Source organism: Nematolebias whitei, chromosome 1 (assembly GCF_014905685.2).
Source record: "Nematolebias whitei isolate Nwh7 chromosome 1, NemWhi1, whole genome shotgun sequence".
NCBI lineage: Eukaryota > Metazoa > Chordata > Actinopteri > Cyprinodontiformes > Rivulidae > Nematolebias > Nematolebias whitei.
In genome coordinates this window covers 29,381,174-29,408,469 of record NC_056498.1, presented here as the reverse complement: position 1 = coordinate 29,408,469, position 27,296 = coordinate 29,381,174, and the positions used below count along the sequence as shown (strand labels likewise).

Here is a 27,296-nt window from a genome sequence, read left to right as displayed (position 1 = left end):
CAGTCCTGCCCAGCAGGGTACTCTTCCTGTCAAACTCATGGCCAGTGATGCAATTTTTTTATTAAATCATGTTTGCATGAACTGCTATTAAGTATTTGTTTTAAGGCATTTTATTTTGGCCACTCCATCTGGAGATCGACCCACAACAGGTAAGATACTCATTGTAACTTTTCCACCTGAACCCTTAATCGTTTTGAACTTTATTTTGTTTGTATGAGCAGCCAAGTGTGAAGTTTGCATTTACAGCTTAAGATTTTTTTTGTTTTCAATTATACGAATTGTTGAAATGCCAAACGTTTAGAATTTGATGCATTATTTTTTTAGTACAGGATTTTAAGTTTTTAATGAATTCCAGCCGAGAGTATAGTCTGTAATCCTGCTTTTACAGTAGGTGCAGGTACTCTGTTCAGTTGAACTGTAACTTTATGCTGTGATTCTGTAAATAATGATAAACACTTCAAAAAGGCCTCTTCAGTCCAGCGTCAAACAAACTCCAGTCAAACATACTTGAGATTTGCAGACATGATTTATTAATTAAACAGTCAAATACTGACATTGCACATAATCCCCTCCAAACAGAAAACAAAAAAAAAAATAAAAAAGCTCAGGAAATAAAGTTCCTCCGTGGCTTCATCCAAAGCCGAGGAGACGGAGAGTAGAGCGTTTCAGATCGACTCAGGTGGTACCAGAACTAAACTGACTCCCATGATGCACCACCAAATGCACACCTGCTTGGGTTTCCCCTCAAATTAAAAACAAGGCTGGTTCCTTTAAACTACTTGATGTCATCATTAAAGAAAATGTTCTTTCAGGAGGGGGGTTGAATAACTCCACTACCAAGCAGATCGTCTATTTTTTTTCTTTCCAAAGATTTTTTTTAACTTTTAAACATACACTCATTAGATTCCCACCACACTCTTTAGTCTGTGTCTAGACATGAACGCATGATGGTGGGGGGGTCAGGTGACAAGGATGGGAGAGTGCAGGAGGGGAAAGCAGTGCATGTGTTGTGAAAGAGCGTCGGTCCTCTAAAATGATAGGGCCTACAAAACCAAAAGGAGGCACAGGGATCGAACAAAGCAAATTTCTGAAGCATCAGTTAGACTGGTCTGAAATCCTGGTTTCCAGTTTGAGACAAAAAACTAAATTCTTAATCCAAAAACACAAGAAATGTCCTTAAAGACTCTAAAAATCCTTTTTCCATCCCTTTAATGCCATAACTCCACCTTAAACCCCGTTTAATGTCCGTCACGAGGCCCTCTGAACGACGGCCAGCGAGTCACATGGAAGCAGACGCAGCGCGACCCCAGACAGTCCTTTGAGACACAGTGGGGGGCCCTCCACCTCCTGCTCAGGGTCACGTGACCACCATCCTGGACTTACTCCGTTGGTGCTTGGACTGCTGGAGCAGCTGCCTGCTGACGGCAAGGAAGCTGGTCAAGATGGAGGCCAACAACAAACTTGGAAGGAAGAAAATGAAAGACGTTACCTCGGGCGATTTTGGCGTTTTAGGAGACGTTTTGGGAGACGACTTCGGAGATTTAGATGTGGACTTCAGCTCTGATGGTTTGGAGGTCTGAGGTGGGGTACCAGGGTCTGACGCAGACTTTTCTGTATCATTCTGAAACATGAAAAGGAAAAATTATGAAAGCACAGAAAATTGAACACTTGTTTTTTAAGCCATTATTCACATTTTCAGTTGGGTTCGTGTAGAAAGGCTGAACAATCACGACGTTACGTCTACAACTTCACGGCACGTTCACTTTTACTGTGCTGGCAGTTTATCATCATGTTAAATTAAAACCACGGCGATTTGGAAGCACCCGTGGCAGCGACTGCCAACTGAAGCACTTCAGGCAAGAATAATTGAAACGGTTTTCAAATATAACTAAAACTGACAGTGGTTTACTTGTGGTTCCTACAGTTTCTAAAAGTGCCAGGAAGGAGAACTGAACAAAAATCGATTGGAGTTGAATATGAAGAACGACTGGAGTGTTGAGCCACCTACAAACTACATTTTTATTTTCAGAGACAAAAGACTAAAATGAGTACTGTACAAGTTGCATTTTTTTGTATAAATTAGCATGTGCTTTTGATTTCTTCAGGGAAGAGACCAATGTTTTTTCCCCACATTTATAATCCAATTTTTGGTCGAGATCTGACAATTTCATTAATTCCAACTGGAAAATATTGAACACTACCATTATCAACCACTAGAAGGTGCTCAACTAAATCAAATTTTGGCACTACACCAGTCCACATTTCTGGGTGGTCAGCGGTGACGGATACAACTTATACGGCAGAAAGTACGGCAACTTTTTTTAAAAAGGGGTGGAGCTTTAAACACCTGTTTGGACCACGGATGGCCCAAAAGGGTCATGGAAGTTCTGAAACACCGTCCAGCTGGCAGTCACTAAAACAGATTCATGAAGGTTTGAAGGTTCACTGATAAAGTTGATCAACTTGTATGTCGATGATACTCTAAAAATGTCCAATTTCTCCATCGATTATTAAATCAACTGAAATTATTTAAGTTTTATGATTATCCAAACTTCTACTTTTCAGTAGGTCAGTGAAAATTTGTTGTAGGATAAAGGGATTAATATTAGCCAAATATTTGTATTGTACTTAATTTGAGACTATTTTTATCCATTTTGCTGTTAAGCCTAAAAATTATATTTAAAAAAAGGTATTGCCATTAAATTTAAATTAAGTCTACATCCACCTCTTAAACCTGTGGGTCAAAATTATACCATTCTTTAACTGCAGTCATGGGCCGCACAAAATCACTTAAGGGCCACAAATGGCCCTCGGGCCGCAATTTGGACACCGAACCCACTTCAGAAGATCTCAACTATAACTTGTTTTAATGGTTCAGCATGGTTTAATTATATTCTTAATTTTAATTAATGCTGAACATCTCATGCTGCTGTATTCATACACATCTACTCACTACAGACTCATGTTCAGGCTGCTGTTTAAAGCACCGTATTATTTTACATTATTAGCGTTTAGCCTTCGTTTAGTGTATATTTTAGATCCTTGCATACAGTTTCTTTATATACTTTGTATTTTGCCATTTTTGGTTGTAACTGGGACGTTGAGTACACATTTTGTTCCACCTCATGTACCACATGATGTGAATGATAAAAGAACCTTGATACTGGTCAAATACGTTGAACGCACTTAAACAAAGTGGGTCACTACTGGTCGTCTTTAAACTACGATTGTCGGCTGATCTTTAAAATTCAGTTTGATCTAAACTGGATCTTTGAGGTCTTTGCCCGAGTGCGGCCATTTTGTTGAACGCGTTACACCCCACCCATAAGTCACATCACTTGCTTTTGAAGTGGACGACTCCGAGGCTCTCTGCCGGCGTCGTCTAGTCGGGCGCATTGGTTTCTGGCCCTCTGTGGTTTCTCCGTTGGTGTGGGGGCTGCTGGGGGCCTCCACCTGCTTGCCCTCCTCCGGCTCCTTGGTCTCCACCGGAGCAGGCGGTTTCTGGTCACCTGCAGCCTGATCCAAAGGTGGGCGAGGACGGAACGGCCTGCGTTTAACAGGGACAGGTTGAGTCTTGGGAACAGATTTAGTCGTCGTTTTCAGTCGAAGTTTATCTTCACCTGCGATACGGACGCCAGAACCTGCGCCGCGGCGGTCGCTGCTGCGCCTGAGTGTCGTCTGCAGCTCCGTCTTTATGTTCTTCTACTTCACCCTGACAACAGGAACAGCTTCAAATCAAGTCAGCTGAACAGAACTAAAAAGTTCGGCTGTTCACACGTCCGAGCGTCCGCCTACGTTTTGCGCCTCCTGCCGTGGTCTCCGCGGCCTCCGCCGACGTGGCAGCTGAGGCCCCTCGGCTGCGTTTTCCTCTGATCCTTCCGCCTCGGGAGCGGCGGTTTGGTCATCGTCAGGTTTGCTCGGGTCACCGGGCTGTGCGCTGCGGGGGAAGAACCGCCGACGGAAACGCCGTTTGTTGGGAGCGTACCGGCTGCCTTTTACCGGAACGCCACCCGGACCCGTCACGTTTGCTGCCTCGGAGCCCTGGAGGGGCAAAAACCATAAAGATTCTTTTACAAACAAACCAACAAGCATCCAATAATGTAAACAGTTTTATTTTTTACCTTGGCTGCTTCAATTACGTCAAACTCTACAACTTCTCCATCTCCAACACTGCGGAGGAATTTCCTGGGATTGTTCTTCTTGACGGCAGTCTGAAGAAAACATGCTGTTAAAACCTAAAGTGATGCTCAAACCCATACGTTTCCATCCCATATATTCAATAGGCTTGTAAGATCAATCATCCAGGTAGAGAAAGTTAAATCGTGTCATCTGGACTAGTTTCTTTAACGTTTCATCCCCCATCCAGAGGACTTCCCCAGATGTGTCCCATAGGTAGCCTGTGTTTTGAGCCAACCTCCTGTTGGACTCTCAGAAGCAGGTTTTCAACATGTGCAAAAACAATCTTGTACAACAATCAAAATGTTTTGGGCCAGATGGTCAAACTTACTACTCGGAGCCTGAGGACAACCAAGACCAAAGGTTCAGAAAACAGGTTGTAAGGTGCAAGAAGAAACATTTCATAAAAAACCGGTCCAGATGACTTGACTCAACCCGTTTTTTGTTATCTACCTGGATGCAGGGCCGGCACAAGCAAAGTAAGCGGCTGCTTGGGGCCCCATATGGAATTTTATTATTTTTTATTATCTCTAGACGATTCTAATATATTAAGTTCAGCTTTTGCAACTTGTTGAATACCTTTACATAGTTTTAACTAATTAAGTTTTTTTTTTAACCATTTTACGTGGTTTCAAGTAATTGTTCATTTACATTAAGTACTTCATTGATACATTTTGTTTTTGCACATTTTTATGCATCCAAGTTATTTTATCTGTCGTCATCTTGCACTACAAATTATTTTGAACATTACTGTTGCAGTTCTTTGGAACCAACAATAAGTCAGATGACACTTCTGATGTAAAATACTGTTGTTGTTTTTTTTTTGGGGGGGGGGGGGGGGGGGTACTTTTAGTGCCACTAGATGAGCATAATGCAAACGGGGCTGTCAGAGTTTCAATGGGTTCATGTTAGGTGGGTGAATGATCTGATCATCTGACTTGATTCCAGTAATCCACATTAGCAGAAAGAGTGCCCCAAACCAACTTTTGCTTGGGGCCCCATGGCGGCTTGGGCCGGACCTGCCTGGATGATTGGGTTTTGGACAGACTGGTCCAGTTTGCACATGTTAAAAACCTGCTTCTGAGATTCCAACAGGAGGGTGGCTTGAAACAGCAGTGCAGACTACCTATGGGACAGATCTGGTTGGCACGCTGTAGACTGACGAAGTCCTCTGGATGGGAAACAAAACGTTTTTCCACTTAAACCGGTTCACGTGATTTAACCCGCTTTCTTAAATTCGTTAAGGGCATTTGTAAAGTTCGGAAGTTGTAAGAGAAAGAAGCGCAGACTGTAGAAGGCTCGTCACATTAAACTCTTCCAGTTATCCGTTTGAGCTGCAGCATGATTAGTCTCTCACCAAGTCTAGCCAATGGTACATGCGTGATTTTGCTAACACGGCAGACGATCGCCCAATCAAATTTGACCACCCTTTCACCTTTGGCAGCAGGTGATAAAATTTGTACTTGCCTATCCTGATGAATGCTCAATAATCCAGATAGAAAAATCTAACGATGTTAAGTCAGGTCTTCTGGATGGATTAAAAAAAAAAAAATCACTTGAAACTTTTAATCCAAAACGACTTCCTCAGTCTGAGGAGTTGCAGGAGCCCTTATCAAAGTGGATCAACCAGAGCCAAAACTTGCTGTTCACATGATAAACGGACCATCAATCCAGTTTGTGCACCGATGGCCGCTTGCTATTCACAGGGAGCTGAGTGATACTAGCCATTATTGTGAGTATCACTCAGCCCTCTGAATAGCAAGCAGTCACCAGGGCACTAACGAGCCATTGTTGGGTTGATGGTCCTCTTTTTGCATGTGAACAGCTGGTTTTGGCCGTCAGCAAACTGGCTGATCCACTTTGATCGGGGTTACTGCAACTCCTTAGACTGAACGTTTCAACAATTATTTTTTAATCCGTCCAGAGGACTCGACTAAACGTTGCTCTCTAACCACACTTTAATATCCTCAGAACTAGACCTCAGACAAACTAAAAGTCACAGACTCGTCATTCGAGTCCAGCTGGCACAACTCCTGCTCCGAAACCCAACCAGGTCTTACCTGATGAACAAAGACGTCTTCCTTGGTGTCATTCCTGTAAGAACACATGAAGCCTCGAGTCTTTAAGAGAATACTTAAAATTAAAAAAAAGGTGACCATGTTTTAAAAGAGTGCGAGGAGTAAAATATACCTGTTTATGAAGCCATAGCCGTTGCGCACGTTGAACCATTTTACTGTGCCTTGAACTGCAGAGGCTGCAACAAAAAGCACAATGTTCAACATTTGACAATAACTTGCTTTAAACCCACTGAAGGGACATGACGTGCTGTTATCTGCAAACATCAATCATTAACAGTGAGACTTTGAAACCTGCTCTGATTTAGGTCACCGGAAGTTCAAAACCTTTAATAAATCCAATTTATCGAAAATAAAAAGCATCATTAAAAACAAAACCGACTCTTAATTGCTTTTTATTTTCCAGTAAAATGAGTTGCAGCTGTGAGAGCTCGTGCGCGCGCGACACGCGTTGATAGAGGATTCGGGTCACGTGCTCTCACCGACAGGTTAAGCCGAACTATCGCCACTTTTACTCCTTTAAAAAAACAAAACAAAAAAAAAACGTTTACGGAACCGAACTGAGTCGAATAATCCGTTTTGTTTTATGACGTCACCAATTTAATTAAAACAAGCTCAAAGAGAAATGGTCCCAGTTTTTCAGTTTGTTTGTCGTCACTCTTTCACAACCGAAGTTAGCGACAAACCACGAAGTCACGTCGGAGCTTCCACGAGGATTTAAACTCGACTTTACTTCCCCTACAGCCGGCAGGTGCGAGGTCCTCGCGCGCACACACCTATGACTTTCCTCTCCGGCTGCGGTTTGCTGTCCTCCGCAGGTGGAGCGCTCTGCGCCTCGGCGTCGGTCATGCTGCGGCTCCGTTCCGCCTCCTCTCTCCTCGCTCTCTGCACTGAAAGTTTGCTGAACGCCTCCGTTAAGTTTATATCCCGACGTGCCCTCCGGCCGCCGGACGGAAGCCGCGCCCTCATTGGCTACGCCGGAGCACGAGCTGGATTCTGATTGGCTGCGGCTGAGTCGCCCAATTGGGAGGGAAAACTTGACAGGTGGAGGACAGGTAGGTCTGAGAGGAGCCTGATTTGGGGTCCAAACCTCGTGGGCTATTTTGACCCCAGGGCAGCAGGCGGATTAATGTATGGAAGCCCATTTCCGTCATGAAAGAAAAAAATAAAAGCCCAACAGGAAGTCATAATTTCGAGTTTTAAAGTCATAATTATGGGAATAAACGTCATGATTTTGAATATCCTGATGCATGCTCAATAATCCAGGTAAGAAAAATCTAAAAAAGTTAAATCTGGTCCTCTGGACATTCAAAAAAAACAAACAAAGCAAATCAACAAAAAAACTGGTTCAACTGTCCCCCTCTTACAATGCTGTGATTGCTAGTATCACTCAGCCCTCTGTGAACAGTAAACAGCCATCAGTGTGCTAATGATCCATTGTTAGGCTGATGGTCCTTCTTGAGCATGTGATCAGCTGGTTTTGGTTGTCAGCAGCAAAACTGGTTGATCCACTCTGAGAAGGTGCTATTTAAGAGACTGAGCTGAATACAGCAGCTCAGACTGGGGAAGTCTTGGATGAGAGATGAAACGTTTCTACATTTTTTTGTTGATTTACTTTGTTTTGTTTTTTTTGAATGTCCAGAGGACCAGATTTAACTTTTTTAGAGTCATGATTTTGAGTTTTAAAGTCATAATTATGGGAATAAACGTCATAATTTTGAGTTTTAAAGTCATAATTATGGGAATAAACGTCATAATTTTGAGTTTTAAAGTCATAATAAGGTTGATATTAAAAATGCCAAAACTATGTACATATTCAGGAGGATGATAAAAAATTTGTTTTTTAAAAAAATATTTAGTATAATCCAAAAAAGTTCAATCTGGTCCTCTGGACATTCAAAAAAACAAAAGCAAAAAAAATTCTAGAAACGTTTCGTCTCTCATCCAAGAGACTTCCTCAGTCTGAGGTGCTGTTTTCAGCAGTTTTCTAGAATTTTTTTTGCTTTGTTTTGCTTTTTTTTTTTTTTTTTAATGTCCAGAGGACCAGATTGAACTTTTTTGGATTTTTCTACCTGGATTATTGAGCATGCATCAAGATATTAAGTATAATGTGAGTTCATAAAAATTGTTTACAGTTGATCTTATATTTTAGCTAAATTTTTTTTATTTTTTTTTATCTTTTTATTTTTTTATTAATTCATCTTGCTTTTGTATAGTAATTTTGTTTGGAATATATTTTGGGGACAAGGGGCAGATATTATAAGAATTTATTCTTCTTCTGCTGCCTTTCATTTTATTTCTGTGATTGTATATCTTTTTTCTTTTCTTTAAATTGTATTATATTTGTTGTTTGGATGAAATGAAATAAATAAATAAAACATACATACATACATACATAACTATGGGAATAAACGTCATAATTTCGAGTTTTAAAGTCATAACTATGAGAATAAAAGTCATGATTTTGAGTTTTAAAGTCCTAATTACGAGAATAAAAGTCATGATTTCGAGTTTTAAAGTCATAACTATGAGATTAAAAGTCATAATTTTGAGTTTTACAGTCATAATTACGTGTTTTAAAGTCATAATTATCTAGTGTTTTTTAATCTGTGACCCTATGTTTTAAATGCTTTTGATTAATTCTTCAGTTGTTATTATTAGTGTATTGTATATATATATATTTTTTTTTTCTCTTTAATTTACTCATTGATTGTTGTTGTTGTTAAGCACTTTGATAACAGGTTCTGTTTTAAATGTGCTCTATAAATAAAGTTGACTTGACTTGACTTATGAAAATAAACGTCATAATTCTGACTTTTATTCACGTAATTATGACTTTAAAACTCATAATTATTACTTATTCTTGTAATTATGACTTTAAAACTCATAATTATGACTTTTATTCTCGTAATTATGACTTTATAAGTCGAAATTATGACTTCCTGTTGGGCTTTTATTTTTTTTCTTTCATGGCGGCAATGGGCACACGATTCCTTTGATATTTAAAAGAATATTTATTCACTGAAAGGAGCTTTTTACTGCAACATGTGACTCTTTCTAATTGACTATAACATAAAACTGAACTTTACTGGTTGTCAACAACAAAAAGGGTTCGTTTTAACAGTTTTCCTGCCATTTCTTTTGCAAATGTTTACAATGAACGGGTCTGTTTTCATACATAAGGCGCACCGGATTATAAGGTGCTTTAAGCACAGATTTTTGAGCGCTGTGTACCTCGGTCAGTGAGCACAACCAGAATTAATTCAAAAGGCACACCAAATTATGTTGAGTTTTGAGAGAATTAAAGGATTTTAAGTGCGCCTTATAGTCCGAAAAATACGGTGACCCCTACGGGCCAGAAAAGCCCCCTCCAAACCCCTAAAGTGGTCCATGGACCAGCAGTTGGTAATCGCATTTGTGTCCGGAGCCGCAAAACCTGCTACATTTTATTTAGCGAATGGAGCAGAAATGGCTCTTGTGATTGTAAAGGTCGCAGATCCCTGAATAAAAAAAAAATAAAATAAATCAGCTGCTCCCTTCTTCAGGGGTCACCAACGCCTGCTCTAACCAAAGTGCCACCACTCCCTCTTAGACCTCCTGAATTAAACGTCTAGAATAATTAATATTTGTTTCATTTAGTTAAAAAAAAAGTAAAGACAAGCTCCATTTATGGATTTATTTATTTTTCCATTTTTATCTGTTTTTGTTGGGATTATTTGAATAATTTAACTCATATCAAGGGCCTCATTAGGATGGGCCTCCTTAAATCTACCCCCCCCCCCCCCCCCCCGCCCCACACACAATCCTGAGCCTTCTGTGCACACCAACAATAATTTCTTCATATGTGAGCTGTGCATGCACACACAAAACTTGAAACTGGGGCTGGTGAGTTAAAACCCTTGAAAAAGAACCGTTTTGCACCGTGTGTGCTGGAGATAGAAATAACACCTTTATAAAGTCTGATAAAAAGTTTGAAGTAGGGATGCACAATATTATCGGCATGGTATCGGTATCGGCCGATATTAGCGATAAAGTTAAATATCGGACATCGGCCATTCCATCAAAATAACTCACCGATATAAAAGGCGCTCTGATCAGGGCGGGAGAGGAAGAAGTCAAAATGTCGGCGGTGTGGAAGTTTTTTAAAGTGTCGGAAACTGATAGCAGAACTGCTTTTTGCAACGACTGCTCAGTGTCAGTGATGCGAGGAGGAGCTAAAACAAAGTCCTATAACACTTTGAAAATAATTAACCATCTCAAGAACCACCATTCCGACCATTACGATGAGTTCATGGTGGCTAGAAAGTAAAGTGAGAGAGTGGTCAACAGCACCAAAACCTCACCAGCAGTCCATTCTACAAGCTTTGGACAAAGCAAGGAAATACAACGGCGACCACCCGAGGACAAAAGGCATCATCACTCAGGAAGTGATGGAGTGTATTGCTCTGGATAATCAACCATTTTCGTTGGTCAGGATGTCGGATTCTGAAGATTTTTGGACTACGTTGAGCCTTGCTACATCATCCCCAGTCGGAGATATATATATTTATATTTATAGCACGATATTGAATTTTTGGCCAATATCTGATATGTTAAAACTTATTTGTCCAATAACCAATACCAATACTGATATTTTCCCCCTAGACCTACTTACATACTACATATCTTTCTCTGCTGTGGAATTAAATAATGACATTATTCTGCATGGTCTTTGTCAGTTTGGCCTGCTACCAAATGCAGATGCCAAAAAGGGAGCTGAAAATGATGTAACACTTTACAAATATATAATATATATTTAAAAAAAACAGCGCCTTTTATATCAGTGAGTTATTTTGATGGTATGGCCGATATTTAACTTTATCGCTAATATCGGCCGATACCGATATCATGCCGATAATATCGTGCATCCCTATTTATAATGTAGTATTTTAACTCTACAGCAGAGAAAGCTACATAGTCTATGTATGTAGGTCTAGGTGAAACAATATTGGTATCGGTTATCAGCCAAATAAGTTTTAACATATTGATATATTGGATATCAGCCAAAAATCCAATATCGTGCACCCCTAGTTTAAAGATAACATAATTTATTTTACCTGGGTGGAAGTCAAGCCTTTCTGTCAGCTCCTCATTTATAAGGGTCTTTCTCCTCAGATCCTCCAGGAGACTCATTATGATCTTCTTTGCTCTCTGTTCTCGGGCCTTTGCGTTCAGCTTCTCCCGCTCTAGACTCTCCACTCTGCCCAAAGCTTCGCTGAGTCTGGCCTTTAGACGACTGGGCGAACTGGGCAATGCATAGGAGTGGTCCTTGTGGAAAGAAGGATGAAAACGTTTTCAGTGACGTTTATATCGTACCACTCGCCGTTGTTTGGTGCATTGCATATGTGCAGGCACGCATTCCTCATTCCATACCCGTAATATCACTGCCAGCACCGTATGAGAAAGAGAGAAAGGGTGCATGTATGTATGAGTGTCAGTAAAAGGGGGTGTGTATTAGGGCTGAACAATTAATTGCATTTTCAATAATATCGCGATATGAAAAAAAACAAGATTCTCTGATTGCAAAGGCCGCAATTTGGCTGGTCACGTGATCTGGTTACGTGACCGGCGAGTGAGCGGAGCAAATCAGAGCAGGGAGCGAGAGAAGTCAACACGGTGTTTTAAGCGGTTGCGCAATGGCGTCAGACTCGACAGACGCTGACACATGTGAAAGTTTGGTACCGTTGTTTGGAATTATTTTGGCTATAAAAAAAGAAGACGCTGCGCAACGACATGTGTCGTGCAGAACCTGCCTTGCTGCTGTCGCTACCTCTCGAGGTAACGCCACAAATCTTTACGCCAACGACCAGTGCTTCCACTTCAAGTAAGCAAAGTACCAGCTGACAGGGATCACTGACCGAACTGTTCGAACATAATTCGAAACTGCACTCGGAAATAACTCGAGCAATAACGGAGTTCATAGAGAAAGACATGATGCCCGTTAATATAGTGACCATGCCTGGGTTTACGGCTTTGGTGAACTGAAAACGCATCTATTCTCCCTGGCCTTCAACCTCAAATTAGTACCTGATTGATTCAAGTTTTTGGGAAATTGCATCAAATATGAAATAGTTTCTTGGTTTTTATTAGTACTATTATTTTATTGTTTTTTTTTACTGCAAATTTGATCATACTTTTATTTTTATTAAACTCGATTTAATTTCTTTTATCATATTTTTATCTACGATGTTGTAATTCTTGTGACGTACTTCGGTCAGCTGTGGTTGCTTTTTTAAATGTGCTTTATAAATAAACTTTGAATTGAATTGAACAATGGATAAGATTGCTTGCGTTCGTTGAAAAACACACGAAAAGAAGACGTTACAAAATAATTGCATATTAAATCGCAATATTGATGCAAAGAAAATTGCAACTAGAACGTTTTCCAAAATCGTTCAGCCTTAGTGTGTATGTGCTCACTTATTTATTTATTTACATGTAAAAAGTGTGCGCGTGAGTATATCCGGAAAGAGTTGCAGAAAGCAAGGAAGGGATTTTAATACGATGACACTGGCACAAGACATCGACTCACATCACTGAGCTCAGGTTCACTTTCAGGGACCTGCTGAAAAAGCTCCACTGGAAGGTTCTCTTCAGCTGTCCTTGAAGTTCTTGTGTTCCTCGTTGCTACAGACTTAAAATATACGACACAGAATACTTGGCATCCCACAATGTATAGTGTAATGCACAATACATCATGCAGAAAGAAACAATGGTTAAAACAGGTTTAGCAAAGTGTAATATTAACCTTTGTTTTACATATGAATCATACACATTTCTGTTAAAATTTACAGCAAAAAAAATAAAATTAAAAACACAACACCCACTCTTTGGAGATGAGATGTAAAGTTGAAGACTGATGGGCTCACACCCTCTCTAAGCCTGACAATCTGACCTGTTCGGTCAAAGTCCTCTGGCTTGAAATGTTCACTACAGAGCTTGGACGCCTCTGTAGCAACAAAACCTTCCCTTCTTATTGCAACTTCCCATTGCCTCCTTAATTCTGTGTTACTGGGAAACCTTCAAAATGTGAAGACAAAACACAGTAAGAGTTAATGAGTGAGAGAGAGAGAGAGAGAACCTGTCATGGTAATATACCAACATTATTGTTCATTCTTACTTGTGAAAGGTAATCCCACGTGATCTAGTTTCAATACTGCGCCGGTTATTGCAACCGTAGCCTGAACAAAATACAGGCATAGCTGCTCGTTTTGTGTTTTTACTCCGTTTGGATCTTTTTTTTTTTTTTTGAGAGCGAGAGAGGAGACCCATCCAATATGGCGGCGACGCAGGATGCGCCCCCACCCTTAATGAATCTGGACCCCAAGAATGAAAAGTCACGCATGCGCACAACGCATGAAACAGCCGAGATTGCACCCAAAGCTACTTTTAATTACACAGAACGGAAATGCCTCAACCGCAACTTCAAAACAAATGTTTTAATGTATGTATGTATGTTTTATTTATTCATTTCATTTCATCCAAACAACAAATATAATACAATTTAAAGAAAAGAAAAAAGATATACAATCACAGAAATAAAATGAAAGGCAGCAGAAGAAGAATGAGTTCTTATAATATCTGCCCCTTGTCCCCAAAATATATTCCAAACAAAATTACTATACAAAAGCAAGATGAATTAATAATAAAAAATAATAATAATAAAATAAAAACTTAGCTAAAATATAAGATCAACTGTAAACAATTTTAATGCCCGATAGTACTGTAATTTCCATCCTTTTCCCTTTTTTATGAACGGGAATGCTTATTTTTTTTAATATAATCTTTAATTAGTTTCTCGGTCAAATACTTTTACTCAACCTAGGTGAGCCAAGAAGAAATAACCTCGTTTATGCGGCTTTTATTGTGAAAATCCCAGGAGGAAGTTGTCCGTTTAGCCGTTCGGTGAGTCGGCGTTTCTTCTGTCCAGGCGGTGTTGGTGTTGGTGGGGAGGGAGCTGGAAGAAGGCAGAGCCTTGTCGCAGAAGGTGGAGTGCAGGTTACAGACAGTCCAAACGAACCGGGGTTCGGGGCTTTTGGTCCTTTTCGGCCCGGGGGACCGACATCACAGACGAGCCATACCCCGGCCGGAGGAGCCGCTAGGAGGGACACCGAGAGGGAAGAGGAGGAGGAAAACAAGAGGCCGGTAAGTTAATGAAAACATACAATTAACGGGGGCGGCCTTAACACCCCCCCCCCCCCCCCCCGCATGATTTGTTTTTGTTTCACATGTTTTGTTCGAAATCGCGTTGCCTTTACACACAAGTCGTCCTCCAACTTGTCTGCAGCATCCCGCCCCCCTCAGAGCCGCATCACCTCCAGCATTAGCTTAGTCATGAACACGGACAGGCCAACAATCAGCCTGGCTCATGTGTGTGGACGCGTCAGTGTCAGAACACACACACTCACACACACACACACAGTGTAGGAATAACAGCGAGCTTCTCGTGAATAGTTGTTTTTAGTTGTTTGGACCTGCGAGCTGCTGGGACCGAGTGGGACCGAGACCGCGTTGGATCTGGAGGTTGTTGCCGCTAGGCCTCGGCTAACAACACAAGCCTCCGAACCTCGGGGATAGATCCTGTGCAGATCTGACAGTTGACACCAATAATCCAGAAGTATCGTGAGTAAGGCCGAGCAAACATAGAGATAGGAGACAAGAGTCGGAAAATAATTCAGAAGACATGGAGGAAGTTAAAAAAAATCTTTGAACTTTATGAATGAATGAAGAGTGAAGAGCATCTCAGCGTGACCTCAGCAGAAGTAAGGAGTACCTTCAGGAGGATTAATCCGCACAAGGCAACTGGCCCAGACAACATCCCTGGAAAAGTGTTGAAGGAATGTACCGATCAGCTCTGCGAGGTGCTGGCAGACATCTTTAACACCTCACTTACCCTGGAGACAGTTCCCACCTGCCTGAAGACTGCCACCATCATCCCAGTCCCAAAGAGCTCTACAGTGACGGGTCTGAATGACTATCGGCCAGTGGCCCTCACCCCGATAGTCGCTTAAAGCTTCGAAAAACTGGTCATGACTCACATCAAAACAACCATCAACATCAACGAGGACCCTTATCAGTATGCATACTGTGAGAACCGATCAACAGAGGATGCCATCTCCTCTGTGGTCCGAGGACCCTTATCAGTATGCATACTGTGAGAACCGATCAACAGAGGATGCCATCTCCTCTGTGGTCCACACTGCACTCAACCACCTGGAGCAGAAAAACTCTTACGTCCGTATGCTCTTTGTGGACTTCACATCCGCCTTCAACACCGTGATCCCCCAAACCCTGATGGACAAACTATCCACACTAGGACTAAGCCCCTCCATCTGCAACTGGGTACTAGACTTCTTAACAAACAGACCACAGTTAGTGAGGATCCACAACCTCTCTTCCTCCACCATAACCCTCAGCACTTGTTCTCCTCAGGGATGTGTGTTGAGCCCCCTCCTGTTTACTCTGCTCACGTATGATTGTGCAGCTACCCATCCAGGCTGTCACATTGTAAAGTTTGCAGATGATACAGCGGTGGTGGGATGCATCACAAACAATGATGAGTCCAGCTACAGGCAAGAGGTGGAACACCTGGAGAGCTGGTGCAGAGAGAATAACCTTCACATCAATGTGAAGACGACAAAGGAGATGGTCGTGGACTTCAGAAGGAACAAAAACATCTACACCCCCCTGAACATAAGAGGATCCGCGGTGGAAGTGGTCTCCAGCTACAAGTACTTGGGTGTACACATGAATGACAACCTCAGCTGGAGCAACAACACCACCAGCCTGATCAAGAAAGCTCATCAGAGACTCTACTTCCTCAGACGGCTGAGGCGAGCTGGTCTGGGAAGCTCAGTCCTCACCTCCTTCTACAGGTGTGCAGTGGAGAGCATCCTGTGCTCCAGCATCAACGTGTGGCATGGAGGCTGCACAGCTGCAGAAAGAAAAGCTTTGCAGAGAGTGGTGAAGGCTGCACAGAAGATGTTGGAGTCAGTCTCCCCACCATCACAGACATCTACACCTCCAGATGCAGGAAGAGGGCCACCTGCATCATGAAGGACCTCACTCAACCAGCACACACACTTTTTGCCCCACTCCCCTCAGGAAGGAGGTTGAGAAGCATTAAGTGTAGAACCACTAGACTGAGAAAGAAGCTTCTACCCTGAGGCTGTTAGACTCATGAATCTCTAACTAGAATAATCACTGTGAAAAATCACATCATGTTGCTGCTGATCTGTTTCATGTTGCTGCTGATCTGTTTCATGTTGCTGCTGATCTGTTTCATGTTGCTGCTGATCTGTTTCATGTTAATGTGTTCATGCGTGCTCATCTGCTCACAGACTCATGTTCATGTTTGTGCTGATGTTCAATGTTTTATGTTATGAGTGCTTAGTGTATATTTAGTTGATGTTTCTCTTAGTTCATATCTTAGATGCTGTTAGATTACTTAGATTACTGTTTTTCTTATACATTTTATTGTTGGATGTAACTGGGACACTGTGTACATAATTTCGCTCCACCACAATAAAGAATCTCTGACTCTGAGTGCCGAACTGTCTAGATTAGCATCTAAGTGGGAACTCGTGTTTGAAGAAGTGAAGCAATTGAAAGAAGTGATAAGTAATAAAGCCAAAACAAAAAAAAATAGCTGAACTAGAACAGAAAGTAGACGACATGGAACAATACACAAAAATAGACAACTTGGTGATCACTGGACTGGAAGTTAGGAACCAAACTTATGCAAGAGTTGTTGCTGGTACTAACACTACAGAAGACGCACCACAGGAAGAACTACAGACTCTGGAGGAGCAAGTAGTGAATTTTTTACAAAGCAAAGACATTGACATCGAACATGAGGACATTTCAATCTGTCACACTCTGCCCAACAAATCAGATAAAGCCAAACCATCCATAGTCATCAAGTTCATTAGCAGGAAATCAAGAAACCATGTAATAATGCAAGCAAAAAAACTGAAGGGAACAAATGTTTACATAAACGAACATCTAACTAAAAAAAAGAAATATTGCACGTGAAGCAAGGTGGTTGAAAAAACAGAAAAAAAATAGCATCAACTTGGACAAGAAATGGAAACATCTGGATCAAACTACAGGAAGGATCTCAGGCTAAAATAATAAAAGACCTGAAGGATCTGGAAAAACTAAAATGAGCTCAGGAGATGACAGATGATAAATCATTGACATAACTTCACAAACAAGAAATTAACAAATATAAAACAAACAAACAAATACATTAAAACATGGCAACATACGAAGACTTAGAGTTTAAAATATACAATGTTGAAGATGCGATTGATACAATTTTTTCCCTGAAATAAAAGACTGAATATTACAATGAAGAACAGTTTAATGACATCAATATAACGAATGGAAGTCTCTCTATTATTCACTTTAACAGTAGAAGTTTAAATGCAAATATATCCAAAATAACAGATTATTTAAAACAGCTAAACAGAACCTTTACAATAATAGCACTGTCAGAGACATGGCTCAACGATGAAAACACAACTAATGTTCACATGGAAGGGTATGAATTATATCATGTGAACAGAAGCAACAAAAGAGGTGGTGGAGTGGCTCTATTTGTTAAAAATGAAATAAAATGTAAGTTAATTAATGAAATGTCAATAGTTGTTGATAATATCATAGAAATAATAACAATAGAAATAATAAACAAGAATGATAAAATCATATTGATAAGTTGTGTATATCGATCTCCGGGATCAAATATAGAAATATTCACTGATAAAATCGTACAACTATTGGACAAGAGTTTTAATAAAAGCATTTTTTTCTGTGGAGATTTTAATATTGACCTGGGAAATAAAACAGATTCAAATAACATCAGTACATTTACAAATTCATTGTGTAGTTTAAATCTTTATCCGTTAATATCAAAACCAACAAGAATTACAACTCATAGTGCCACAATAATCGATAATATTTTCACTAATGTAACAAATGGGGATGTGATGGGAGGTATTTTAACGAATGATTTAAGTGATCATTTACCAGTTTTCATGATTTATAAAAATGATCAAAGCATTACAAAAGAAATTACAATTAAGGAAAAAAAACAATAAACGCATCAAAAAAGCAATGGACAATTAAAAGATGATTTACATAAACAAAGCTGGAAAGACGTGTATGTTGATGATGTGAACAGATCATATGATGAGTTTATGAATATTTTGGGAGCTCTGTATGAAAAGAATTGTGTGCAAAATAATTGTACAAAGAGAAATGTTGTTGACCAACCATGGATGACAAAAGGGTTGAGAAATGCTTGTAAAAAAAAAATAATTATTTGTATACATGTTTCTTGAAATTGAGAACACAAGAGGCTGAAGAGAAATATAAGAAGTATAAAAATAAATTAGTAGCGATTATAAGGAAACACAAGAAGGAATATTATAGTGATTTATTAAATAAAAGTAATGGTGATATGAAAGCTACATGGCGAGTAATAAATAGTTTTCTGAAAAGTCATAAAGCAAAAACAGGTATTTCACAATATTTTTTGAAGGATGACGATGAAATCCATGATGAAAATGAAATTGTAAATGGATTTAATCATCATTTTGTGAACGTTGGATCAAGACTTGCAGCTAAAATACCAAAAGTAGACAATGATGTGAACCATTCAGTTATAAGTTGTGACAACAGTATTTTTCTTAATGGAACTGACAAAGAAGAAATAATGAGTGTTGTAAAAAATCTTACAGATAAGAGATCAAAAGACTGGGTGGACATGGATATGATGTTTGTAAAGGACATGATGAGTTATGTTATCGAGCCGTTTACATATATTTGTAATTTATCATTTTCAAAAGGAATATTTCCAGACAATATGAAAGTAGCTAAGGTAGTTCCTCTCTTTAAGAATGGTGATAAATGTGTGTTCAATAATTATAGACCTATATCCTTATTACCACAGTTCTCAAAAATTCTAGAAAAACTATTTGTGACCAGATTAGATAAATTTATTACTAAACAAAACATTCTAAGTAGCAGTCAGTATGGGTTTAGAGCAAAAAAACTCTACATCAATGGCTCTCATGGAATTAATAGAACAAATAACTACTGCTGTCGATCAAAAACAGTATTGTGTTAGTATTTTTGTTGATTTAAAAAAAGCATTCGATACTATTGACCACACTATTCTCCTTGAAAAATGAAATAAATATGGTATAAGAGGACCAGCATTACACTGGGTATCTAGCTATTTAAAAGATAGGAAACAGTTTGTACAAATAAATGGTGTAAGATCTGACCTGTGCAATATCACTTGTGGAGTTCCTCAAGGCTCTGTACTTGGACCAAAGTTATTTATTTTATATGTGAATGACTTAGTGAATGTATCAGGACTCCTCAAATGTGTCCTTTTTGCAGATGACACCACATTTTTCTGTTTGGGTAAAGATGTAAAACGGATGTTGGAATTGATGAAGACAGAATTTGATAAAATACAAACTTGGTTTAAACTTAATAAATTATCATTAAATTTAGATAAAACTAAATACATGATATTTAGTAACAAAAAGAGAACTGTTGATCCATTTAAAATTGAGGGTGTTGAGATTTGTAGAGTTAATGAGATGAAATTTTTGGGTGTAATCATTGATGAACAGCTAACATGGAAAAATCACATCAATTCTGTAAGAACAAAAATATCTAAATCTATTGCAGTACTATACAAAGTCAGGGAATTATTAAATGATAAAGCTCTGTACATGTTGTATAACACAATCATTGTTCCACATTTAATCTATTGCATTGATGTTTGGGGGAAAGCATGTAAAACATTTACAAAACCTATTTTTATTTTACAGAAAAGAGCTGTAAGAATTATCACCAGAAAGCATTACAGTCACCCATCAAGCACATTATTTTATCAACTGGAGTTATTAAAGTTCCATGATTTAGTAGATTACAGTATTTTATCAGTTATGTATAGGGCTCAAAATAACACATTACCATTAAATATCCAAAGAAATTTTGTTAAAAGACAAAGTTGTTACAATCTTAAGGGGATAGAGATATTTGTCAAACCAAAATTCAGAACTAGTCTGAAGGGAAGGTCTACCTCAATCCAAGGAGTTGGATTGTGGAATGGTCTAGAGAGTGATGTGAAAAATGCCAAGTCAATGTGCACATTTAAGAAAAAGATCAAAACTGGATTGTTAAAAAATATATATATATGAAGTAGCTTAGTGTGTGTTTTGTATTAGAATTAGATAAATTAAAAAGAGTTATTCATTTTGTTCTGTTACTTGAAAATTATTATGATTGAAATAACTGTTTGAAAAAAGGGGCAGATATAATAAGATTTTTTCTTCTTTCTGCTGCCTTTCATTTTAAATCTCTTGTATTTTTTTTTATATTGTTATGGAATTGTTTTTTTTGTTTTTTTTTTAATGAATAAACTTTATACCATACCATATTAATTATTAAATGTTAATATTAGGTCCTGAACGCATGTATCTGACAGCCAGGAGGCCTCGACCAGAGTGCATACAGTGGCGAGGTCTGGCTATGGCAGACCGTTGTATCATACAATCAAACCACAGTTCTCTCACTAATTACTGATTTATACATTATTAGTAGCACTCATCTTAGTCATAATAGCATTTAACAGTCACAATTAAAAGAAAATTAAAACACCATTCTTACTAGTAAGTTACATTTCAAGGTGAGTGGGATTGTGTTGGTTGGAAATATGTGTAAAATGTAAGCAGCATTCCTTGAAGGAATGCATATCGCCCGCCACCTTGCATGTCAAAGTTTCGACTCAAGATGGTCAAACTCAAAAATACTTCATTGATCCCAAAGGGGAATTAAATGTCGTCGTAGCTCATTGTCCTGGTTTCATTCAAGAGTTGTTATAGATGCTGATAGCTGTGGACAGGAAGGATCTCCTGCAGCGAATCCGAAAAATCTGGCCACAGATACGATTAGTCCACCTGGATCCAGCTTGCTGTCAAATCCGGCGGGCCTCTCGGTCCTCCTGGGCAGCAGGACTGCAGAATTCCTCCCTGAGTGATGGTCACTCCTCCCAGCAGTCTGCGGAGCTCCTCGTCGCCACGGACAGACAGCTGAAGGTGCTGGGGGATGATCCCGGCCCTCCCGTTATCACGAGCAGAGTTTCCCCACCAGCTCCAGGATCTCGGCAGTCAGGCACTCGAGCTCCACCGCCAGGTTGACGGGAATTTGTCCACGGTGCCTCTTTTTCAACTCATTTATGATTTGGAGCTGGAGGTATTTGGTCTCTTGAGATGTTAATCAGCTGCTCCTGGTTGTTAAAAAAAAAAAAACACCTTGTTGCCATGGTTACGCATCATAACAAACGACCAAAAATAAAAAGGTTTCAGTAAAAATCCTTCCAGCTACACAGCATCCGATACCAGAGGAGACAATCATGTGAAAAGAGTGTTGCGCGATATGTTAGTGCTTAGAGTACATGTTCGGGATAAGTCTCAGCTACTACCACTCCAGGTTTTAGCTCATTATATCTAAAATTTTGTTTCTACGGTTGTGTGTATGTCATTGTCTGTTAGCAAAATACGTCATGAATTAGTGGACAAACTTTACGGAAACTCGCTAAAAGTAATCACTGGGTGGGCATCCACTACCGATTACCTTTTGAAGTCAACCCTATTCAAGATGGCCGCCGCAGCAAAGACAAGATGGCTCCAACTCACTCAGTTTCGCAGCTAACGAGATCAAATTTGACGTGGTAGTAGTCGAGAGGCGTCTCCACGGAATGCTCGTTGACGGATCGCGTTACGCCTTAGTTTAAATTTTTGCCGTGCGAGGCGGCGGGTGCGAGGAATGCTGCTGAACTGAGCGTGCTGTAGTTAACAGGTGGAGAAACAACCGTCTCTGATGTGTCTCCTCCACAGCAGCAGCCATGGCAGACGCGGAGCTGGACTTCCAGACAGGCGATGCCGGGGCATCGGCCACCTACCCCATGCAGTGCTCCGCCCTGCGCAAAAACGGTTTCGTTGTGCTCAAAGGTCGACCCTGCAAGATCGTGGAGATGTCCACCTCCAAGACCGGAAAGCACGGCCACGCCAAGGTGAGCGAGCCGCCGCACAGGATGCTGATCATACCAGAAATTCAGATTCAGATCTTTCTGTAAAACTAGAATTAAAAGAACACAAATAATATATTTTTCATTCGTTGTTTATCCTGAACGTTTGACCGTGCATTCTTCGAAACGACACCTTTCTAATAGTGCGAATGTTCATGAAGCATCGTGATCCATTTTTCTTCCGTAGGTTTTTCGCCCTGCAGTTTTCAAGCTATTTCAGCAAATCGTATATTAAAACGTTCAGCTCTTTCAGGACAATCCTGCTATGACGTTGGTTTTGGTGCAACTTTAGCTTTTTGAAATATTTAGCCTTTTCTGCCATTTTTTTAGCATATAAAATGAACTGAGCTCATTTTACATGCTTCAAATCTTTAGATGTGTTTATAACCTTTTACTGCTCCTTTCACTTTTTGTTCTGCTTCAGCTTCGTTCAGCTTCCTTGTGCAAATTTAAACATTTATTTCAGCTAATTTCAGCTGTTTATTCAGCTGTTTTGTGCTCCTTTCAGATTATTTCTGCTAACTACAACATTTTTGCGCTTTTTAAAACTTCTTTCTGATAATTTCAGGTTGTTGTGCTCCTTTCTGCTTATTTATACAAGTTTCAGCTTTTTCTGCTATTCAGCTACTATTTAGCTGTTTTATGCTAATTTTATCTTTTTCCGCTAATTCCACATTTTTTTGCAATCATTTAGATTTTTCAGCCTAATTCAGCAAAAATGTGCTCTCCACTTGCTTCTGGTAATTTAAGCTTCTTTTTGTTTTTTTAAGCTACTTTTCAGCTGTTTTTGCTCATTTAAGCTTTTTTCAGATAATTTCCACTTTATGCTCATTTCTGCTTCTTTCAGCCTCATTGAGTAAACATGTTCTTTTTGCTTTCTTCTGCTAATTTAAGCATGTTCTATTTTTCTGTTAAATTTTTAGCATTTTTAGCTAATTTCAGCTATTTTCAGCCTAATTAACTTCTTTATGTTAATTTCATCATGTTATCCCCTTTCAGTTTTTTTGTTGCTTTTTTCAGCTACTATTTGGCTCTTTTTGTGCCAATTTTAGCTTTTTCAGCTAATTCCACTTTTTTTTTTAGCTCATTTCAGCTCTTCCTGCTTTCTTCTGGTATTTAAAGCTTCTTACTGCCTTTTCAGTAAATTGTCAGGGTTTTTTATATATATATTTTCAGCCTTTTTAAACTAATTTCCAAATTTTTCTGCTTATTTGAACCTAATTCAGCAAATATGTGCTCTTTCTGCTTTTTTCTGATAATTTAGGCTTGTTCAGCCATTTCAGCTAAATTTAAGTTTTTTTTTGTTTTAGCTAATTTCAGCTGTTAATTAGCAAGTTCTTCAGCAATAAGCATTCACACTAGTTTCTCTAGTTGATTGCTAATTTGTGAAATTGTTACATTATTAATTTATGTTATTGTAGCAGTATGCATGGATATTCACAACAATTATACAACTAAATCTTCTATTCCATTTTCTAATCTTTTTAAATTATTACATAAAAGTACTTTTTGTCTCTTCTTACACCTCTGACTTTAAATTTAAACACCTTACAAATGTTAGAGTTAGCTAACTTTCAGACTTTGCTCATGTTATCAGTTAATTAGCTGCTTAGCTCTGTTGCATTCACTGACCACATTAAGACATTTAAGTTTTTAAATGCCAAATTGATTGGTAAAGCTAACTGGGCTGAAAATCTGATTATTTTGGTTTCCTGTTGAGAAACTGGTCGATTTTTTTTTTCTTAAATCATCCAAGACGGCTCCAGTACTGAGTTTATACTCCTGAATATTACGTAAAGTATTTATAGATGCATTGAAGTGACCTGTAGGCAGAATGATCGCAGGCTGTAGTTCGAAAAGCTTTTACCACAACTGAGATTTGTGTAAAAAAAAATATGAGTCCATAAAGACCATGTAGTGTCCCAGGAACTAAATAAGCCGATAATCTTCCTAAAACTACGTATTTTTCGGACTATAAGGCGCATTAAGTGAAACAAGTTAATTTTGACAGATTTTTGAGCCCCGTGTACCACATAATATCAGTTTGAGGTCAGTAAACACAACCAGAATTAATGCATAAGGCTCACCAGATTATAATGCTCACCGGATTATAAAGCTCACCAGATTATAAAGCTCACCAGATTATAAGACTCACTGTTGATGTTTGAGAAAATTAAAGGATTTGAAGTGCTTCTTATAGTCCGAAAAATACGGTACCTTAAAATGACTATTTTCTAACGGGTATCTCTTCAGAAATAATCCTTTTACCTTCCTTTGAAATTGACCATTTTTCTCTGCCAGCTGCCGTCGTTTCGGGAAATCCTTTCGTATAAAGTTTGGTGTCATTGTGAGGCTTGGGAAGTCCCCTTTTTAAATATACGAAGAAATCCCCGATCCCGCCTCTCCAGACCAATAAAAGTGGAGTTTTCAAACTGACACTCTCGTAAACAAAAACTAGCTTGTTGCTAACGGGATAAATCTCTAAAATTTCAACGAACTGTGAATCATCATTTTGACGCTGATGAGGTGAAGAAATTGAAAATAAAATCACTTGGTATTGGAAAAAGTTCCTCGTTGGGACTCAGTATGCCAGCACCGGTCACTCTTTTTTTCTCATCTTTTGCTCGTGCGCAGGTTCACCTGGTTGGGATCGATATCTTCTCCGGCAAGAAGTATGAAGACATTTGTCCCTCCACTCACAACATGGACGTCCCCAACATCAAGAGGATGGATTACCAGGTGAGCTGGACCGGGTCCACGCTTGAACTCTGAACTCACTTCACCAAAAAACAACTACTTTAAAAAAAAAAAATAAAAAAAATTTAAATTAATTTGGCATTTAAATAAAGATTTCTAACTCTTAAAGGCGTCCCTGAAAGCACCACAAAGTTATATGATAGTTTCAAAGTAAACATTTGCAGTCAGTCCTTTGGGATTTAATCAGTTTTTTTTTATTTTTTTTATATACTGTATGTTTTGGACTATAAGGCGCTATATGAATTTTGGTTGGTCTCTCTCAGCTGATCGGGATCCAGGACGGGTATCTGTCCCTGCTCCAGGACAGTGGTGAGGTCAGAGAGGACCTGAAGATTCCTGAAGGAGACCTGGGGAAAGAAATCGAGAGCCGGAACGAAGCCGGAGAGGAGATCCTGGTCAGTCCCGCCACCCGGCTGCTGTTTAAAGCCACAGCGTGTTGTCGCCTCTAAAGGTCCGATCTGGTTCCTCGTTCCTCTTTCAGATCACCGTTCTGAACGCCATGGAGGAAGAGTACGCAGTCAGCATCAAAGCTTTGGGGAAATGAGCCGCTGCAGGTAAATACAGACCGGCAGGACCCTCGCACCGCAACCCGGACCTGCCTGAACAAGAGACTGTGGTTTCCTATCACTTCAAAGCGTTGCTAATTACATGTATGCATATCTGCTGCTCGGGAAGGATCTGAGTGTGTACTATTATACTTTATGTACATAAATGTTTGAACTGAACTTCCTAGATTTACCACTGACTGCAAAAGTATTCACCCCCTTGGTAATCTGTCGGTTTTGTTGCCTCACTGGGCTTTAGTGAAGCTTTTATCCAAGGTTCTTTATTGTCACTCACATCACATGTGGTACATGAGGTGGAACGAAATTGTGAACTCACGATCCCAGTTACACTCAAAAATAGCAATAATTTAAAGTATTACAAAAGAAACAGTGTACAAAGATCTAAGATTTACGGTAAACACTAACAATGTAATATAATACGGTGTATTAAACAGCAGCCTGTTCATGAGTCTGTTGTGAGCAGATGGGTATGAATATAGCAGCTTAAAGGCAAGAGATCAGCAGCATGGATAATCAGCAGCACAGATAAAGTGACATAACCAATTAAAGTGACATTATTTTAGCAGGGTGCCAACAACTGCCGGCACAGACGTAGCGCTAAGCTAGCGGCGCGCAATACAGACGCGCTAGCTAAAAAAGGCTACAGATGTAGCCCTCGCACTGAGCCGCCCCCCAGGCCGACAACTGTCGGCACAAACAAAGTGCATCAAAGACGTGTCTCCGTCTCCACCCCCGGCCTGCTTGAAATCTGCCTCGAGGCAGATTTCTTTGACCCTAGCAACAGATGATGATTGAAATACGATTGGATATAAACTCCATTTAAACATTTGCTGCTGGAAGCTGTGAAATGAAGAAGACAATTCATAATAATAATAATAATAATAATAATAATAAAGGAAAAAATAGACTAAAATGTAAGTTAGTGATTCTGAGCGTGTTCAGGCCAGCAGAGAAGTCACAACAGCCCTGTTGTCCTGAACTCTAGCCCGTTTGCCTGGGAAGTCCGGTTCGTTTGGGGAGGTGTGAACGCGCCATCAAACTCTGTCACGGAACAAAAAGGTGAACTCTGGCCCGGTCTAAAACCTAGGTCTCGGTCCGGTAGAAGAAAACTCGAGTGTGGTTCTAGTACAGTGTGAAGGTTGGCAAACAGGGCACCGCTCCGCAAGCAGGAAGTGGACTACAGTGCAGGGTAAACAAACACGCATTTCTCTAAACTCTTATGGAGCCGTCAGCTGCCTTGTGTGAAAAACAATATTCTCCATGGTCTTCTCTCATATCTTCTGCTCATGCTGAGTCCATTGTTGAAAAATGGCAAAATAAAACTCTTAAAATCGTTAAAATTTGACGCTACTCCGTTTTTGTTTTTATTTCCAAAAGAAGAAGAAGTGTCTTCTTCAGAGGTTTTTGTGTTGTTTCTTTCAGTAGTTCTTGGTGCAGCGCCCCCACAGGCGAGTGGGGGAACAGGTTGTCTCGACTGCACAGTGCAGTGTGAATGCAAACGCAGCAGCTCAAATGTAAACAAAATGTTCTGAATATTGGTCCCCAACCGAACCGAGTCTACTGGACTATCAG

General features: G+C 39.7%; 3 protein-coding genes across 4 annotated transcripts; 1 reads left to right on the top strand and 2 right to left on the bottom strand.

Moving 5' to 3' along the window:
- Positions 1–507: 507 nt before the first annotated feature.
- On the bottom strand, positions 508–7,141 carry LOC119409405 (Y-box-binding protein 2-A). Its single transcript, XM_037676291.1, has 9 exons — positions 7,028–7,141; positions 6,367–6,430; positions 6,237–6,270; positions 4,122–4,211; positions 3,796–4,041; positions 3,621–3,712; positions 3,343–3,547; positions 1,490–1,621; positions 508–1,415 (listed from the first exon to the last, which is right to left on the bottom strand). Exons 1-9 carry the CDS (start codon positions 7,098–7,100, stop codon positions 1,380–1,382), a joined length of 972 nt encoding a protein of 323 aa, XP_037532219.1. The 5' UTR covers positions 7,101–7,141; the 3' UTR covers positions 508–1,379.
- Positions 7,142–10,529: 3,388 nt separating this feature from the next.
- Positions 10,530–13,663, bottom strand: LOC119430388 (THAP domain-containing protein 6-like). The gene is made up of 5 exons (XM_037697827.1): positions 13,411–13,663; positions 13,118–13,310; positions 12,823–12,924; positions 11,348–11,558; positions 10,530–10,549 (listed from the first exon to the last, which is right to left on the bottom strand). The coding sequence occupies exons 1-5, from the start codon at positions 13,560–13,562 to the stop codon at positions 10,530–10,532; spliced, it is 678 nt and encodes a 225-aa protein (XP_037553755.1). The 5' UTR covers positions 13,563–13,663.
- A 545-nt stretch (positions 13,664–14,208) lies between these two features.
- Positions 14,209–26,195, top strand: LOC119416224 (eukaryotic translation initiation factor 5A-1). Of its 2 annotated transcripts, none has more exons than XM_037683438.1 (5): positions 14,209–14,435; positions 22,214–22,386; positions 25,036–25,140; positions 25,422–25,553; positions 25,640–26,195. In XM_037683438.1, the coding sequence occupies exons 2-5, from the start codon at positions 22,219–22,221 to the stop codon at positions 25,700–25,702; spliced, it is 468 nt and encodes a 155-aa protein (XP_037539366.1). In that variant the 5' UTR covers positions 14,209–14,435; positions 22,214–22,218; the 3' UTR covers positions 25,703–26,195. The 2 variants fall into 2 exon arrangements, with proteins under 2 accessions (XP_037539366.1, XP_037539359.1); XM_037683431.1 differs by having other exon boundaries at positions 22,211–22,386.
- The last annotated feature ends 1,101 nt before the right edge of the window (positions 26,196–27,296 follow it).